The following is a 15599-nucleotide window of genomic DNA, read 5'->3' on the forward strand; positions in this document are numbered from 1 at the left end:
CTTCGATATTTTTTGTATAAGAACTGTAAAATTGAGTAATTATGAACAATTTTTTTAATTCTCTCTGAAGTCCAGCAAGTGTGTATCAGACATGAGCTTTTTCCGCAGGAAAACTGAATTCCGCGTTTTTTAATTCAATTCTGATGGTTCCTGAGATTCGTCAAGGTAAGTTGTCGGGTCCCTTGATAAATGTTCAGTTTTAATTTAAAAGCGAGGCTCATGTCTGCTGTACAGTTTGGTGGTGTAATTATTTAAAAAAAAAATATTTTATCTGCAAAGTATAATGTATGAAAATAAATAATAAAGTTTATAAGAAGTGATAATAAAACTTAACTTATTATTTATCTAATTCTTCAAAGAAAATGACATTGTAGATGACACCAGTATAATTCGATGCAAAGGGAGACCGTTTTAGTCAACACCAGGGTCTCTGCGGACTTTAAATTATTCCTCAAATGGCCGCTCTTCTTCTTGTTCTGGAAAATAAAGCTGATGGTTGTACTTGCTTCTCTATGTACGGTTATTAGGCTACTCGATCTTTTCAAATAGGGAAAATTGTGAATTGTACTGATACTGTACTTATTAGGTCATGGTTTCTTGAAATTTGAACATTCTTAAGCAGTGATGGCAAAGCACTTCTATTCTTGGCATTAAAAGCACCACAAATGCTATTTAGGAATATAGAATTATGATTATAAATTAAAGGGGCGTGCCCGTGTTCTGTTATTTAGACCAAAGGTGAAGAGAGATAAGCTTATAGTTTATTTGATAGATAACCTTTTTACGCTTTCTAACGTCAAAATTGACACTCTAAATAAGGTAAAAACCGAGATAAGCCGACTGTATGCTTAGATACTGAGACAAGTGTCACCTGCCAAGGTTTTTGTATCTTTAATTTTTACAATATGTTAATGTAGTTATCAAGACGGGATCACTCGCATTCCTTATTCACCTTTCTGGTGACGCATGACTTAGAGGTCGGCACTTGAACTGTACGCGCCTTTGGTACACGCGCCTTCTTGTTGAGACAACTGAACTGTTGATCTCTGAAGTTTTTTTAAAGATAGAAATCACCTACAGGATATGGTGTACCTCTTTCGTTCAATACACTGTCAGATTCCTGTGAAATAATCCTTATTGCATTCATGGGCTTTTGCTTTTTGCATTTTTTTCGTTTGTTTGTTTTGTTTTGTGCTTTGCACATCACTTTTCAACTTGCCGTTTAAATTTGTAGACATGTTTTGTTAAAAACTTGATAGTAATCAACATCTTCATTTTAAAGAGTTAACATAAAAAGAAAAATAGGACGAAGTTGATTACCACCCCACTTTTGGTCCTACTGCCTATAAGAGACACATCATAGTTTACACAGGCGAGTTAGGGCATTCATCAACAACGAACACCCTTAGAAGAAAAAAAAAGGGGGGATAAGGAGAAATGTAGAGTCCTTCTGAGACTATACTCATAGAAAAGCAAAACGAAAAAAAATGCACTAAACTGCTCTTAGATTATTAGTAATAATTGGGTTGATATGTAGGCAGGCGATCATAGATTTTATCTGATTCCATTCTCATTCATTCGTATCAAATTTACTGCAATATAATGTAAACAAGTTCGCTATCCTGTAAAATACAGCTTATCTATTTCACCTTTGATCCAGACTCCTCTAATTAATAGAGGATAATTATAACTCTGTGTTAGAGGAAATGGGATAAAAGTTTGGATTTTTTTTGAGGGGACAGCAGTTTGTTAGTGGTCCTGTGCTCTCCGTGACTGTCACCACAGAGAAATGGCGCGTTGTCAGAGGAGGATGGTGGCGGCCGTAACCGTACTGTTGCTGGCGTGTGGGGGACTCGTCTATGCCGAGGAAACCACACCTAAACCGACTGCTGAAGCCGCGGGAGGTAAACCCAAATGATCAGTTAAATGTGTTTGCAGACTGTTTCTATTTCGACTTCTGTTGCAAAAAGTTACTTTTTGAATATATATATATATATATATATATATATATATATATATATATATATATATATATAGACTTGACATTTAATATGGAATATTTTTTTCCAAATCTTTTTTCATCAGTTTTTTTCTCATTTTGCTGACTGATAAATAAAAATAAGGATTAAAATCGTCTTTATATAGCTTTAAATTATTATTTGACGTCATTGTGACATCAGTTCGTTAATTGAATTCGCCAGAGATGCAAATAAAAACATATTGCCTATTCTATGTCATACGAAAACCATTAAAAACGATATTTTGGATCTCCATATTTTCCAAATTATTGTCTGTAAAAGAGTTACAGGCTCCACAAAGGACCCTCATGTCAGTGTCTAGTCACAGTAACGGTCGCTGTTACGCCTAACCTGACCGCTGCTACCAGCGCTCTCAAGTGACAAGGCATTCCTTGGGATAGGTTTTTAGAGTTCAATCAGGAATAACATTTCAGGCAACGGTCCAATTTGGTCCAGTTTTGTTGTAGGACATGTAGGCCATTGATTGGGCGAGTAATGGCCTACCCACACATTGTATTTGTGATTCAAATATGGCGATTTTGATGACCAAGGAAGCTGCCCATTCCCTTGGTTCTGTAAGTAATCTGCTATTAAAAGTGCTCTGTGTGAATCGGCAATCTCACTGTGCAACCTAAAATCGTTCCTAAGGTGACCCCTATCAATTGATAGTCAAGTGGTTCCCAGATTATTTCTTTATTTGATCTGGTTCAGGTTTTCGTCGTTGACTACAATTGGTGTTTTGGAACCAGTGTGGTATCCACTCCAAATACTTATGCTGTTAATGGCCTTAGTCACTAAAGGCGCGGCAAACGCTTCGTCGCTGGCCTCTTTTGGATGTCTGTAAACTCTGTTTTGACTAGTTGAGCGGTACAGGTGAAATCTGACCTCAATAAAGAAAGCCACGGGATTTCAGTGTTCTACCCAGAAACGGTCAAGGTCCCCAATTCATTAGAGAGACATATAACGATGTTTTGCTGTTTACAGTAGGTTCCTCGGAGGTCGTCTGGTATTCTAACCTGCTAAAACCAGTTTGGTTTTCCCTAAGAGCCTTGAAAAATGCGTTTTGGTGACAATTTACCCCTCATTTTGAACGAACTGGGTGGTTTTTGTTTAGTTGCAACAGCATATCCCGAAAGGCAAAGATTTAAAAAATTGCAAAGCACTGCATAGCTAATTTTACACACTGCAAATCCGACAACTTGCATGCAAAATTTTAAATTCTTTTATGCAGTAGTTGCCGACATACTTTTTTGACAGAACCATGTTTTGCCAAAGCCAAGCTTTGACCTGCCCAAAGAAGCACAACCCAATTAAATCACTTCATATTACATAATGCAGCAGCGCAACAAACCTGGCATTCAGTTAATTGGTAGCGACACACCTGGCTACACACTTCTCCATTCACGTATCTTATATGAGATCGGAGTTTTTTGAAAAAAAAGAACGTAGTACCTTCGAAATTGAAATATTCCATATTAAATGTCAAGTCTCTCTCTCTCTCTCTCTCTCTCTCTCTCTCTCTCTCTCTCTCTCTCTCTCTCTCTCTCTCTCTCTCTCTATATATATATATATATATATATATTTTTTTTTTTTCTGAAAAAAAGGTGTTATAAAGACCATTGTGTTTTGTTACTGCAGGTTGAATTTTGGTAGAGTACTCATTTTTTCAAAATGCTTTATCCTATTTTTTAATGGTTTCTGTAACGAATAAAAAAATCATTAGTTGCATTGTGTGTGTGTGTGTGGTAGTCTTATTTCTTATACAGGTATATATAGCAGAAAAGGAAGCATAGTATTTTTCTTTCAAAACGTGTTTCTTCATTTAATATGTACATGTATTAAGTATGATGCTAGGCTTCATTCACATGCAATGTCTATTTTCTAAATTCTATTTTCTATTCGCGGTATGTCTTATGATCACGGTCTGTGCCCTGAATATCCCACGGCGTAATTACTGGCAGCGCGAGCCAATTACTATAAGTTACTATAAGTAACTGGCTCGCGCTGCCAGTAATTACGCGGCGGGATATTCAGGGCACAGAACGTGATCATAAGATAGCGCGAATAGAAAATAGATTTTTAGAAAATAGACATTCCATGTGAACGAAGCCTAAATGTTTATTTTGTTCGCTGTACATGTATTTTTGTATGCTAGATTGCGAGGTCAGTAAAAAAATTAAAAAAATCGCCTAAGCGAAATGTCGGTTGAATATTGCAGCTGCAATTTTTAAAGTCACCCAATAAAGACAGCTATTGAAGTCTTGCCAAGGCGAAATTGAAAACATATACGTCTCACAACAATAACCATTAAAATATTTAATTGTTTAGGTAACTTGGACCATAGGAATAATGTTTTAGACATATAAGATGTTAGACTCTGGTAGAATGTAGATGTTCCAACTGCAATTTTGATGCTATGTAATTCTGATACTTTGCAAAATGCGGGAATGAAGCGAAAAATGCGTACAAAAAGGGCGATTTTACAATCTGTGTACACAAGTAGATGATAAAAACCCAGCCCACCTTGATACTCCCTCTGTCTCCCTTTTCTCTCCATCTCTATCTCCCCCTTTCTCTCTCTCTCTCTCTCTCTCTCTCTCTCTCTCTGTATGTGTGTGTTTGGATGTGCCTTGATCATGAATGCAGATATGTGTTACCCTCAAACGTCGCACGTTAGATCTTCGCACATAAGTGACTTGGATGGCTCCGGGCACCTCAGTCTGTTATTGCTATTTTCAGCCAATTGGGGATACTATCGCCCATACCCTTATCCATTCGGCTACCAACAAGGATACCAGCCATACCAACCAATAGTAACTGTCACAACAGGTAAGACCTAACTCACTCCGCTCTCCGAATTACCGTACCCGTGCGATCAAAATCGCGCTAGTGTTTTAAAAAGGGATAACAACTGTCCATTTGGTCAAAAATGGAGTTTCCTTGGGTAAACGACAATTTTCCCGTACTTACCAATAGTTAGTCCGACATATGTAGGTAGTCCTTCTTTTTTTTTTTTTTTTTTTTTTTTTTTTTTTTTTTTTTTTTTTTTTTTTTTTTTTTTTTTTTTTACCACAGATTCCAGAATAATTGCGATAACCGCCATTGTGGTTGTAAAATGAAATTTATTATATTTTTATGAATTGTTTACAATGTACTTATTGTGAAATATGGATCCCATGAGAAGAGTTGTTATCCCTTTAATGGTTGATACACTCATGCTTCAGACATTGCCTTTATGGACAATAATTCTTTTTAAATTGATCACTAATTGAATGCTGCAAAAGCTAGTGTTAAAACATTAATGTACAAAAGGCAATATGAAAAAAAAAAAACATCTTGTATAAAAGTAGATTGCATTATTGTGGCTGGTCGATAAGAATGTGAAAAGTTCGAGACATTTTTGTGCACCCAAAATCCATCAAACCTTTATAATCTCAGGCTTCATTCACATGCAATGTCTGTTTTCTATTCGCGGTATGTCTTATGATCACGGTCTGTGCCCTGAATATCCCGCGGCGTAATTACTGGCAGCGCGAGCCAGTTACTATAAGTTACTATAAGTAATTACTGGCAGCGCGAGCCAGTTACTATAAGTTACTATAAGTAACTGGCTCGCGCTGCCAGTAATTACGCGGCGGGATATTCAGGGCACAGACCGTGATCATAAGATAGCGCGAATAGAAAATAGAATTTAGAAAATAGACACTGCATGTGAACGAAGCCTCAGTCTTCAAGGGGTGTTGAGTCCTAGCTTTAGCATTCTCCTCAGGGGATTAAGCTGCGCTGCTTTTAAGTTCGGCGGATCGGTTAGTCTGCGGATCATCTGTTTTTGATGCGCTCTATATTTACGTAATCCCTGTATACAACCGGGGAAACCAACTTGTGTCTTGAGTGTCTGTAATCATATTTAAATGTTTAAATAAGAAAATACGATTTTATCCTTTCAGCAAAGTATTATATTATCTTATGAACAGTACATGTACTACACAAACCTAATATATATTTAAGTTCTACTTGTGACATTGGTACGTTTGTGTACGACTGTCGTATCATTTTATATAATGGAAGTATATTACTGATACCAATGTATCATTATTCATTTCTGTCATTTTTTTTTTCAGCGAGTTGGGGACCGTGGTCGGACTGGAGTGATTGCTACTGCAACTTTCAATATCGCATGCGCCAGTGCAGCAATCCTCTCAGTGTGGGCCAGAGCGGCTGTACGGGGGCGGGTGTCGAAACCCGGCGATGTGTCGGCATAGGTGCTGGCACCAACTGCCCCGCTCTAACTTAATAACACAAATACGACTACGATTCTTGTTTGACTTGAGGATTTTATGTTAGCGGTGCAAATGAAAGCAAAAGCATGAAGATTATAATTTGGATTTTTTTCGAGAGAGACATTGGTCTTGAAGAATAAGTAAAATGGTCAAGTAAACTTAATTGTGGCGTTTTTGAGATCATAGTAAGCTTTGTAGTGAGAACGGAGGATTTGCTGTTCCGTTTAAGTTAGTCAATTTTTTTCTCTTTTGTGCTTAATGTGTTAATGTCAGATTTAACAGATGGATGATTATTCATGATGGGAAACGTCTAAAAAAGAACTGTGACAAATGTTGCAAAACTAAGTGGATGTCCTCAAAGTCAAAGATCAAACTTAACGTAAACTATGTGCCGACATTTGAAAACCATCAAATATGGTATGAGAATAATCTTTCGACAACCTTTAGTGGTTTATTATGGAAAATAAACATGTATAGTTCGCATTATCTTTAATTGTTATAATTACGTGTTTGTGTTTGTGAAATTGTAAAAATATCAGATAAATGGAACTGAAGGGTGTCGTTTTGTGCCAATTAATCTAAATTGCAATTACGGAATAAAACTCCCATTTCTATTGCGTTTTATTCTAATCATGTCACTGAAAACAACTGACTAAAGCAGCGCTTTGTGGTATGGGGACAGTTATAACTTGGTTCAAATCCCACTTAACTGGTTGAAATCAACGGGGCTCGATATCATCTATTCTGTTTGTGTACCACAAGGGACATTGTTCATAATAATAATAATAATAATAATAATAATAATATTCATAAAGAGCTCAACCGATAGTTTTAATTTAAAAGACCATCGGCACTAGTAACGCTTTTGTTGTTTACTCTCAAATCTGTTAGTGAATCTGTTGATAAATTATCTCAGGAAAATCAGAAGAGACATCCGGTGTTTTTGTCGTAAAGATGTACGAGGATGGAGAAAATCAAATTAACTCTTCTTACATGATGATATAAATAGTTTATTTGCGTTGCGTTTCTCTATAGTGACACAGGTGGGTAAGAAAGCCTCGATGTAAGGAACTGCGACGTTAGGTCACTAGAAACTGTACAAAAAGAGGCCCTATCTATGTTATATTATATAGCCATATATTATCAAAACGTAACATTCCATTTGTCATGTGTTCTTCATTTATACATTGGTTCAGAGTTGATTCAAATAATATTTTCTTAGTATTCTACAAGTAGTATACATGTTGTGCATTTTAATAATAAAATAGTACTTCTGGTCATCTCGTTTTTGATCGAGCCGTCGGTCGGATTAATTTTTTTTTTACAATATACTGTTAAAAAGTGATAACACGAAAACCCTTGGGGTCACAAGGTCAGGTATTGGTCACGTGGATAGCCATTGGTCACGAGGTCAGTCATTGGACACCAGGTCAGTCAGTGGTCACGAGGTCAGTCAGTGGTCACAAGGTCAGTCATTGGTCAGATCCCTTGGCCTGGCGCACACACGGAACCTCGGGGGCACGTACACCGCTCCCGTGGTGCCAGCTAGTTTAGGAAGCACTTCTCCCTTAGGCACGTGGAACGTGAACGTCTGGACTAGGGCAGTTAACACCAGAAACATCTCATGGCGAGCTAAAATTTCTCCAGGGCAGGAGCGTTTTCCTAAAAAAAAAAAAAAAACAAAGAAGTATCATTGCTGTATTGATGACCATCCATACTAGTACGCGTGTTGCTCGCGTAGTTAAAATATTTGAAAATGATATGAAATGATTTTGAAAAGTTTTTAAACTTAAGCTGACAGCATCATGTATCTTAGCCATACTTACATTAAATACAAAAAAGTATGTACCTTGATACTTAACTATGAAACGCAGATGTTATTGAAATAATAAAGGACACGAGTAGAAAACGGTTTGATTTTCCGCAGTGATTAAATAAACTACGTCACAAAGGGTGTTTTAATATGTTTTCTGATATGTGTTTAAAGTTACAAAAGTTTACCTATGGAAAATGGGATAAACGTCTCGACTTTTTTTAAGATGCCGTATTCATCGAAAAACCTCGAAGGTCGAAATTCTCGTGGGTTGGGCCAGAGATCCTCATTCATAAAAACAGACCAATAATTCGCTAAAATGCTTGTTCCTTCGGGAATGACATATCCCCCAATAATTGTGTCCTTTGTAGCCTTGTGTGGTAGAGAGAACGGTGCAATATAATTGCAGCGTTGTATTTCCATTAGCGTAGCGTTAACATAGGGGAGATGCGGCCTGTCGGCAAGTCTGGGGCGTCGTGTCTTTCCTACGACTTCATCCAATTCTGCATGGATCTTTTCATACACGTCAGGGTTAGATAAGAGGCACAGCATTCCCCAAGTTAGTGTCGTCGACGTTGTTTCTGATCCCCCGAGATAAAGTGACTGGCAGTTAGCAAGCAAGTCTTCGTCCGTATACAGCCACTTTTGATCAGAGTCACCCTCTTTAAATTGGTGCAGAAAAGCGTCGACAAGACCTCTCGTGGCGCGTGCATCGTACCCCAATTTGTGCTGGTCTAGCAGCCTTTTGACGTGGCTTGCAAACGTGTTCCACGCCACCTTGCCTTCGCTACACTGAGGCAAAAATGAAAGGAAAGGGAGAAAGTTTTGAATTGAAGCTTGAGCACTGAGTTCGGCTGCATGGCGATAGGAGCCGACCAAATTTATGAAATTCGGGTCGTCGTAGTCCTGTCTGCCTCCAAATAAAATACTCCCTATGACGTTTGATCCCGTAGAGCTGATGGTGCTGTTGAAATCGAACGGTTCGCCGTTTGTATTTCGGATGTACTGCAGCAGAGCGTCAATCTCATTTTCAGTTTGTTTCTCAATGTCAGCTTTTGCCAGATACTTCAGGGTAAATTCCCGGTAAGCTCTTTGTTTCATGCTGTAATCAGCACATACTAACCCTGGTAAAATAATGCGCATATAGTTGATAAAAAAGTACAAACAGTTTCTTTAAACAACAATAAAAATTTTCATTTCACTCGTAATTGACGTTCATTTTGTAAGATAATTACTCGTGTCGAAGCTTTACGCAGATTAATGGAGATCAGTGTCTCATTTGCGGCTCCCCAATCATCTCCTATATTGTGCGCCAAGTTTCCCGACTTGCATTTCACCTATTATTTGTATGGATAGTTAAAGGTGCATGAAATTCGATATTTTGCAGCATTTTCTTGTCATTTTATAGATAAAAATTATGTAAGCCGTCTACTTTTGTAATGATTGGCAGCTCCTTATCTTCCAGTGCCGTAATGATTCTAAATCCCGACACTGCAAGGATATTAAAAAGAAAGCACAAAAATGCAGATCTCAGATAATGATGCAGTGTGGTCTTTACATGTAGTGCAAGGCTGACATGAGACTTTAGATCTGTTACGGTAGAGATGATGGCCTTGTAGTAACTCATTAGCTTTACACGCCTCTCCCCCCCCCCCCCCCCCATGTCACATGCAGTACGGATCACTCACCTTTCCCATGGAGAAAATCTAGAGTCGGAATATACGGTCTGCCAGAAGACAGGGCTCCCTTTCTCTGAAACACATCTCGGATAGCTTCATAACCGTTCAATATAATCGCTGTGGTGATCCCCATCTTCACAGTGAATATGTTACCGTAGATCTTGGCCCACTCCATCAGGGTAAGCTGAGGGTCTTTCCCAAGGAAAGGCAGCACGCCTACCAATGGGAGCCCCCATGGACCCGGGGGAAGGTTGTTCCTCTTGCGGCTCCGCACAAAAACAAAGATTAAAGCCACAAAAACAACTACCAACAGCAGTGTAGAACCGACAAATGGGTCAACTACAGATCCAAGCACGGACATTTTAAATGTGACTTAAACAGCGACGTTTATCTTAAACTTGTGCACAACCTCCACAACACCCAGCCGATATCTCGTAGCACACAGTTTTTCTCTGACCAATAGAAGTCACCCGTAGTCTCTTTCAAATCGATTGCGTTTTCTCCAGTTAGACTGTTTTGTATACCAAAATAAAGACCTTTGTGATACCAGAGTATGGTTTGCAGCCCATATGTACAGGGAAACTGTGTATCGGATAGATGGGTAAACGTCCAATGTCACCAGTGATTACGTAACAAAACTATTGTAGATTGTGAGGTTACGGGGTGGGGGGAACTCGGGTTAAGCAATGATCTTTGAGTAAAGAGAGCTGGGTATGTCCAACAAAAGGACGGGTCACACATTGGTCAAGCATTGTAAAGGCATAAATGTTTGTGACTATTATTAAGTGATCCATTACAAAGATTAAGCGGTAAGTTAATATTTACCAGCAGCTAGTACACAGATAATATGGATAAGCTGGCTATTGATACAAGCGTTTGGTCAGCGCTATCTAGCGTAGTCAAACAGATTTAGACAACTTTAAGCTGGTGACAGTGGAAGTTCTTAGTACACAGTGTTCTATATATTATAAGGTAGTCCAGGATACCTGCCTCAAGGATGGAAGACCTTTATTGCTGGGGACAAGTAATGACCCTTACCAAAGAATAGATACAAAATATAGATAAAGGAATAAAGAGGAGTTCTGACACGGTCCAGCCTACCGGTATATTTTTCGTAACAATTACTGTATTGGTCTTTTGCAGCTAGACTTTCTGTGTTTACTGATCTGAAGAGCAAGCCATTCAGTAAACAAAAGATTCGAAGTCAACATCTATTCAACTAGCTGCAGAATGCCTATAATCTCAGTGGGCTGACCTTGGGCCCCCTGTTGGCCATCCGTTCTCTCCCAATATACATACAGCTATATATCACTCTGCTTCGAGATATTGATACAAGGCTCTGCGCGGGTTAACGTTTAGAGTAACGTGAAATGACTCTACTCCAAATCGCAGTTGCTCCTTTTCCCGATACGCCTGTGCTATTGTGCGCAGTCGTGGTGATTTTCCTTCTTATTCTATGGAAGCAACTTAAGACTAACGGACTACCTCCGGGTCCCTGGGGTTTCCCAGTGGTCGGAGTTCTCCCCTTCCTTGGGACAGATCCTCACCTCGTCATGGTGGGATGGGCTAAGAAGTATGGCGACATATTCAGCGTTAGATTGGGCACCAAGACAACCGTTGTATTGACCGGTTATGAAGCTATCCGAGATGTGTTTCAGAGAAAGGGAGCGCTGACTTCTGGAAGACCGCGTATTCCGACTTTTGATTTTCTCCATGGGAAAGGTGAGTGCCCGTTGGACTGCACTGCGCTCTTTAAGTTGTGTTAAGAAGTGACTTACGGGACCTATTTAAGGGCGACAATACATATACTGTCATCATGTCAAATCAATACATTCAAAACCCTTAAAGAAAAAACTTCTGGGTTTATTGTACTCAAATATAAACGGAGTCATATCAATATTTAAATTTGAAAATATGTTATCTGTCCGATGTAATGGAATTGTTTACTTGGGCCTTTACAAACTACAGTGATACTAAAAATCTATTGATATATCACCGATATATCTGATGGGAACATTTCCATCATTTTTCGTCTAACGCTACACCATACTCAAGTCTGAAGAATGCTTAATTTCTATACCAAATTTCAAGATGGTGCATAGAGATTGACAAAATTCTTGTTCATATTTCTGGTTGTCGTAATCAAATACAGTTTATGTGATACCCCTCACTCCCAAGCGTGCTTGCATACAACAATTATATAACATAGTCGCAGCTTCATGGCACCTGTTGTGGATACACGTGGAAGAAGCAAACTAACACGGAGGAGAAGGAGAATGCCAAGGATGTATAGTAAAAAAGAAGAAAAATAGTAAAGTGATGCATTGCATGTACAGTATACACTACAAACAAATTATATCTATGCTGCGCATCGATATAATTACGCTCTTGTATTTTGCATATAGTGGACTTGTTGTAACTAGTGCATACATGTAGGTCAAGGCTGATTATAACCTTGTGGATACGTCCAGTCCTGGTCATATTGCACCGTTTACCTGTACATACCTGTGAACTGTAAGTGCTATCATGAACAGTAAACAAGAACATACAAATACTCTTGAATTGTGACAAAGTATACTGCCAAAGAGAAGATAAAGTAGAGATCTTATTTAGATTTACACGTTTGACTGTTTAAATGAAAGAAATTCTGAGAAAAAAAAATCAACATTCCATTTGGTTGAAAAGTATATGTGGTGCCATGAAAATAACATCTGTACTAGTGACAAGAAAAAAACAACTACATTTGATTATGATCCATTTGGGCGAAATACGACGAAAAGTGTACATTACTGTTTTCATATTTCACATTCATATTGATAATTTAACAGCAAATAATATATAGACAATTCATTTCCTTTTAGTGATTTCTCTCCTACCAAAAAAGTGTCAACCCTACCGCATTTATGTACATTGTCTCAAACTACGTATACTTTGTTTTCCAAACGTATTTCGAATACTGCAACTGTTTTAATTTTAGGTTTTTTATGCACCGATTACTGTACGAGGCAGAGGACTCAGCGAGAATTTACCTTAAAATACCTAGCAAAAGCTGACACCGAGAAGCAAACTGAAGATGAGATTGACGCTCTGCTTCAATACATCCGCAATAAAAATGGCGAACCGTTCGATTTCAACAGCACCATCAGTGCCACTGTATCCAACATCATAGGTAGCATTCTGTTCGGAGGCAGACAGGAGTACGATGATCCAGATTTCAAACATTTGGTCGATTCATACCATGCTGCATCCAGATTAAGCGCCCAGGCCTCGTTTCAGAATTTCCTGCCATTTCTTTCGTTTTTACCGCAATGTAAAAATGGAAACGAGGCTTGGAATGTATTTGCAAGCCAAGTAAAATGTTTGCTAGATCAGCACAGATTGGGATATGATCCAGGCGCCACGAGAGGTCTGGTCGATGCTTTTCTGCACCAATCAAATCAAGGAGACTCGGATAATTCTTTTGCATTTAATGATGAGGATCTAATAGCAAATTGCCAGACGCTCTATCTCGGGGGATCGGAAACAACGTCAACAACACTAACCTGGGGAATGCTGTACCTCTTATCTAACCCTGACGTCTGTGAAAAGATCCATGCAGAATTGGAAGAAGTCGTAGGAAAGACACGACGCCCCAGTCTTGCCGACAGGCCGCATCTCCCCTATGTTAACGCTACGCTAATGGAAATACAACGCTGTAATTATATTGGACCGCTGTCGCTTCCTCATAAAGCGATACGTGATACCACTATTAATGGCTACGTGATCCCTGAAGGAACGACAATCATGGCAAACTTTTGGTCTGTGTTCATGGATGAAAAAAATTGGTCCAATCCTCGTGAATTTCGACCTACAAGGTTTCTAGACGAAGATGGAAACTTGAAAAAGATCGAGGCTTTCATCCCGTTTTCCCTAGGTAATATTTTGAAAAACCCCTAAACCTTATGGCATTTATTCTGTTTTATTAGCCTTTTTTTCAATACGTGATTTGCCCCTTCTGAGCTGTTGGCATTTTCAGATGATCCAGTGAATTCTATTTTCCGTCCCAGTCGCCTATTGTAACAATGATATAATCAATTAATGGAAATATCCCTTTCTGTTTTCATTTTTAATAAGGTAAGAGGAATTAAAGACACGATGACATATACAATGTTGTAAAGTGTCATGTAAGCGTGATCGGTATACTTTATAACAGACAGATTTTCTTTTCTATGTATGCAAATTAAGACCTGTGCATGCGTTAATTAAATCAAAACATAAAACATCTTCACATCTCCATTCAAATACAAATACTGATATCTTTATTTGCTGTTTAAGGAAAACGCTCCTGCCCTGGAGAGACTGTTGCTCGTCAGGAAATGTTTCTGGTCATAGCTGCCTTGGTCCAGACTTTCACCTTCCACGTGCCAGAGGGAGAGGCGATTCCAGATCCAGATGGTAGCTTAGGACTCCTGTACGAGCCCCCAAGATACCGGGTATGTGCCAGACCAAGGGACTGATTTATGTTTCGACTCCTCATCACCGGGGTTGCGGTTCGTTTCGCTTACCTGCTGTGAGGATATGTGGAAGAGTACATACGTAGAAATAAATTCTGAAATCCTGTTGCCTCGATGAATATATACGGGCAGATCCTTCGAATATTTTTGGCCGTTTCATTTTGGGGAGCAAACAGCTGTTTAACTTTTTTAGCTTGTGTGTTTGTAGGTTAAAATACATTGTGAGGTGAATTCAACTGATGACCAAAATCAGTAAATTAGTTTTGGAAAACAATTCACATATTCATTTTGCTGAACCTCTTGGTGACATACAGACAAAACTGAAAGCTGATTACTTAATGTCACAAGCTCTCTCTGCCAATGAGATGCTACCCTTAGTTAATGAAATGCTCAAAATGGTACAGAAAAATGGAGAAAATACACCTCACCCCCCCTAAAAAAAGCAATGACTTAAAATCACGTACTTTCCTTTTCAAATATTTAGCAGAACTACGAAGAAAGCCATTCTTTGGCTTTTCAGTCATTGCTTCCCGCCTTTTATCGCATTTACACGGTCCTATATAAGATATAAAATGGCGAAAAAAGAATAAAAAGAATATGAAGTTGTCTACATCAAGTTGCAATCCATGGAATATTAAAAAAAAAAAGCGCATGCCCGATTATATAAACTGTGTGTCAAATAATTAATATCGGAGGTAAAAAAAAAATCACACCAATGGGATCCCCTCTTGAAATTAGAATTTTGACTAGCTGAATCATAGTTGTAAACCGTACCAAATGACGCCGTTCGCCCCTGGGGGTGGGGGTGGGTGGTGTTGGCTTCGCATCCGCATAATCGGATCCGCCCCAGTTGATCACTTAATTTGCTTCTGATCAACTCTTCGTCTGTTTTAAATTGGGATTACATTGCTCTTAGTATGGAGCACACCACAGGTCATGTGACAAACAGAGAAACAATACTCTTCAAACTGTTTATAGCACGTATAAGCAGAGTTTTATTTATCTTGTTTTTCATTTATTGTTTCTTTATTGATCTTTTTATCATTACATAGAAAAATACCTTCTGGCTTTCAGTAAAAACATGGTTATTATTCTTTTCTCTGATTGCTTATGGAACCTGCAAGGGCAGTGAACTACTAACCGTATGAAGTACAATGAGTAAATGAGACAAAATCTACGTCATTTTTTGTATGTAAAGATAAGAAGAGCGGTCAATATCATATTTACACCATATATAACTATACATCGTGACTTTATATTGTCTCATATGGCCTCATTTAACATAATTATCAAATAATGCTTTTCCCATCAAAATA

The 15599-nt window shown here is 38.5% G+C and overlaps 3 protein-coding genes across 3 annotated transcripts; 2 read left to right on the forward strand and 1 right to left on the reverse strand.

The window, feature by feature from the left end:
• Positions 1–19: 19 nt before the first annotated feature.
• On the forward strand, positions 20–7134 carry LOC106176063 (uncharacterized). The gene is made up of 3 exons (XM_013558279.2): positions 20–1904; positions 4758–4847; positions 6140–7134. Exons 1-3 carry the CDS (start codon positions 1790–1792, stop codon positions 6310–6312), a joined length of 378 nt encoding a protein of 125 aa, XP_013413733.2. The 5' UTR covers positions 20–1789; the 3' UTR covers positions 6313–7134.
• Positions 7135–7292: 158 nt separating this feature from the next.
• On the reverse strand, positions 7293–10303 carry LOC106176059 (cytochrome P450 2J3). Its single transcript, XM_087012440.1, has 3 exons — positions 9800–10303; positions 8300–9235; positions 7293–7960 (listed from the first exon to the last, which is right to left on the reverse strand). Exons 1-3 carry the CDS (start codon positions 10149–10151, stop codon positions 7767–7769), a joined length of 1482 nt encoding a protein of 493 aa, XP_086868566.1. The 5' UTR covers positions 10152–10303; the 3' UTR covers positions 7293–7766.
• Positions 10304–10404: 101 nt separating this feature from the next.
• Positions 10405–15211, forward strand: LOC106160880 (cytochrome P450 2J6-like). Its single transcript, XM_087012441.1, has 3 exons — positions 10405–11512; positions 12768–13703; positions 14105–15211. The coding sequence occupies exons 1-3, from the start codon at positions 11161–11163 to the stop codon at positions 14284–14286; spliced, it is 1470 nt and encodes a 489-aa protein (XP_086868567.1). The 5' UTR covers positions 10405–11160; the 3' UTR covers positions 14287–15211.
• Positions 15212–15599: the final 388 nt, after the last annotated feature.

Source organism: Lingula anatina, chromosome 5, assembly GCF_051362555.1.
Source record: "Lingula anatina isolate TDL-2025a chromosome 5, LinAna3.0, whole genome shotgun sequence".
NCBI classification, from domain to species: Eukaryota; Metazoa; Brachiopoda; class Lingulata; order Lingulida; family Lingulidae; genus Lingula; species Lingula anatina.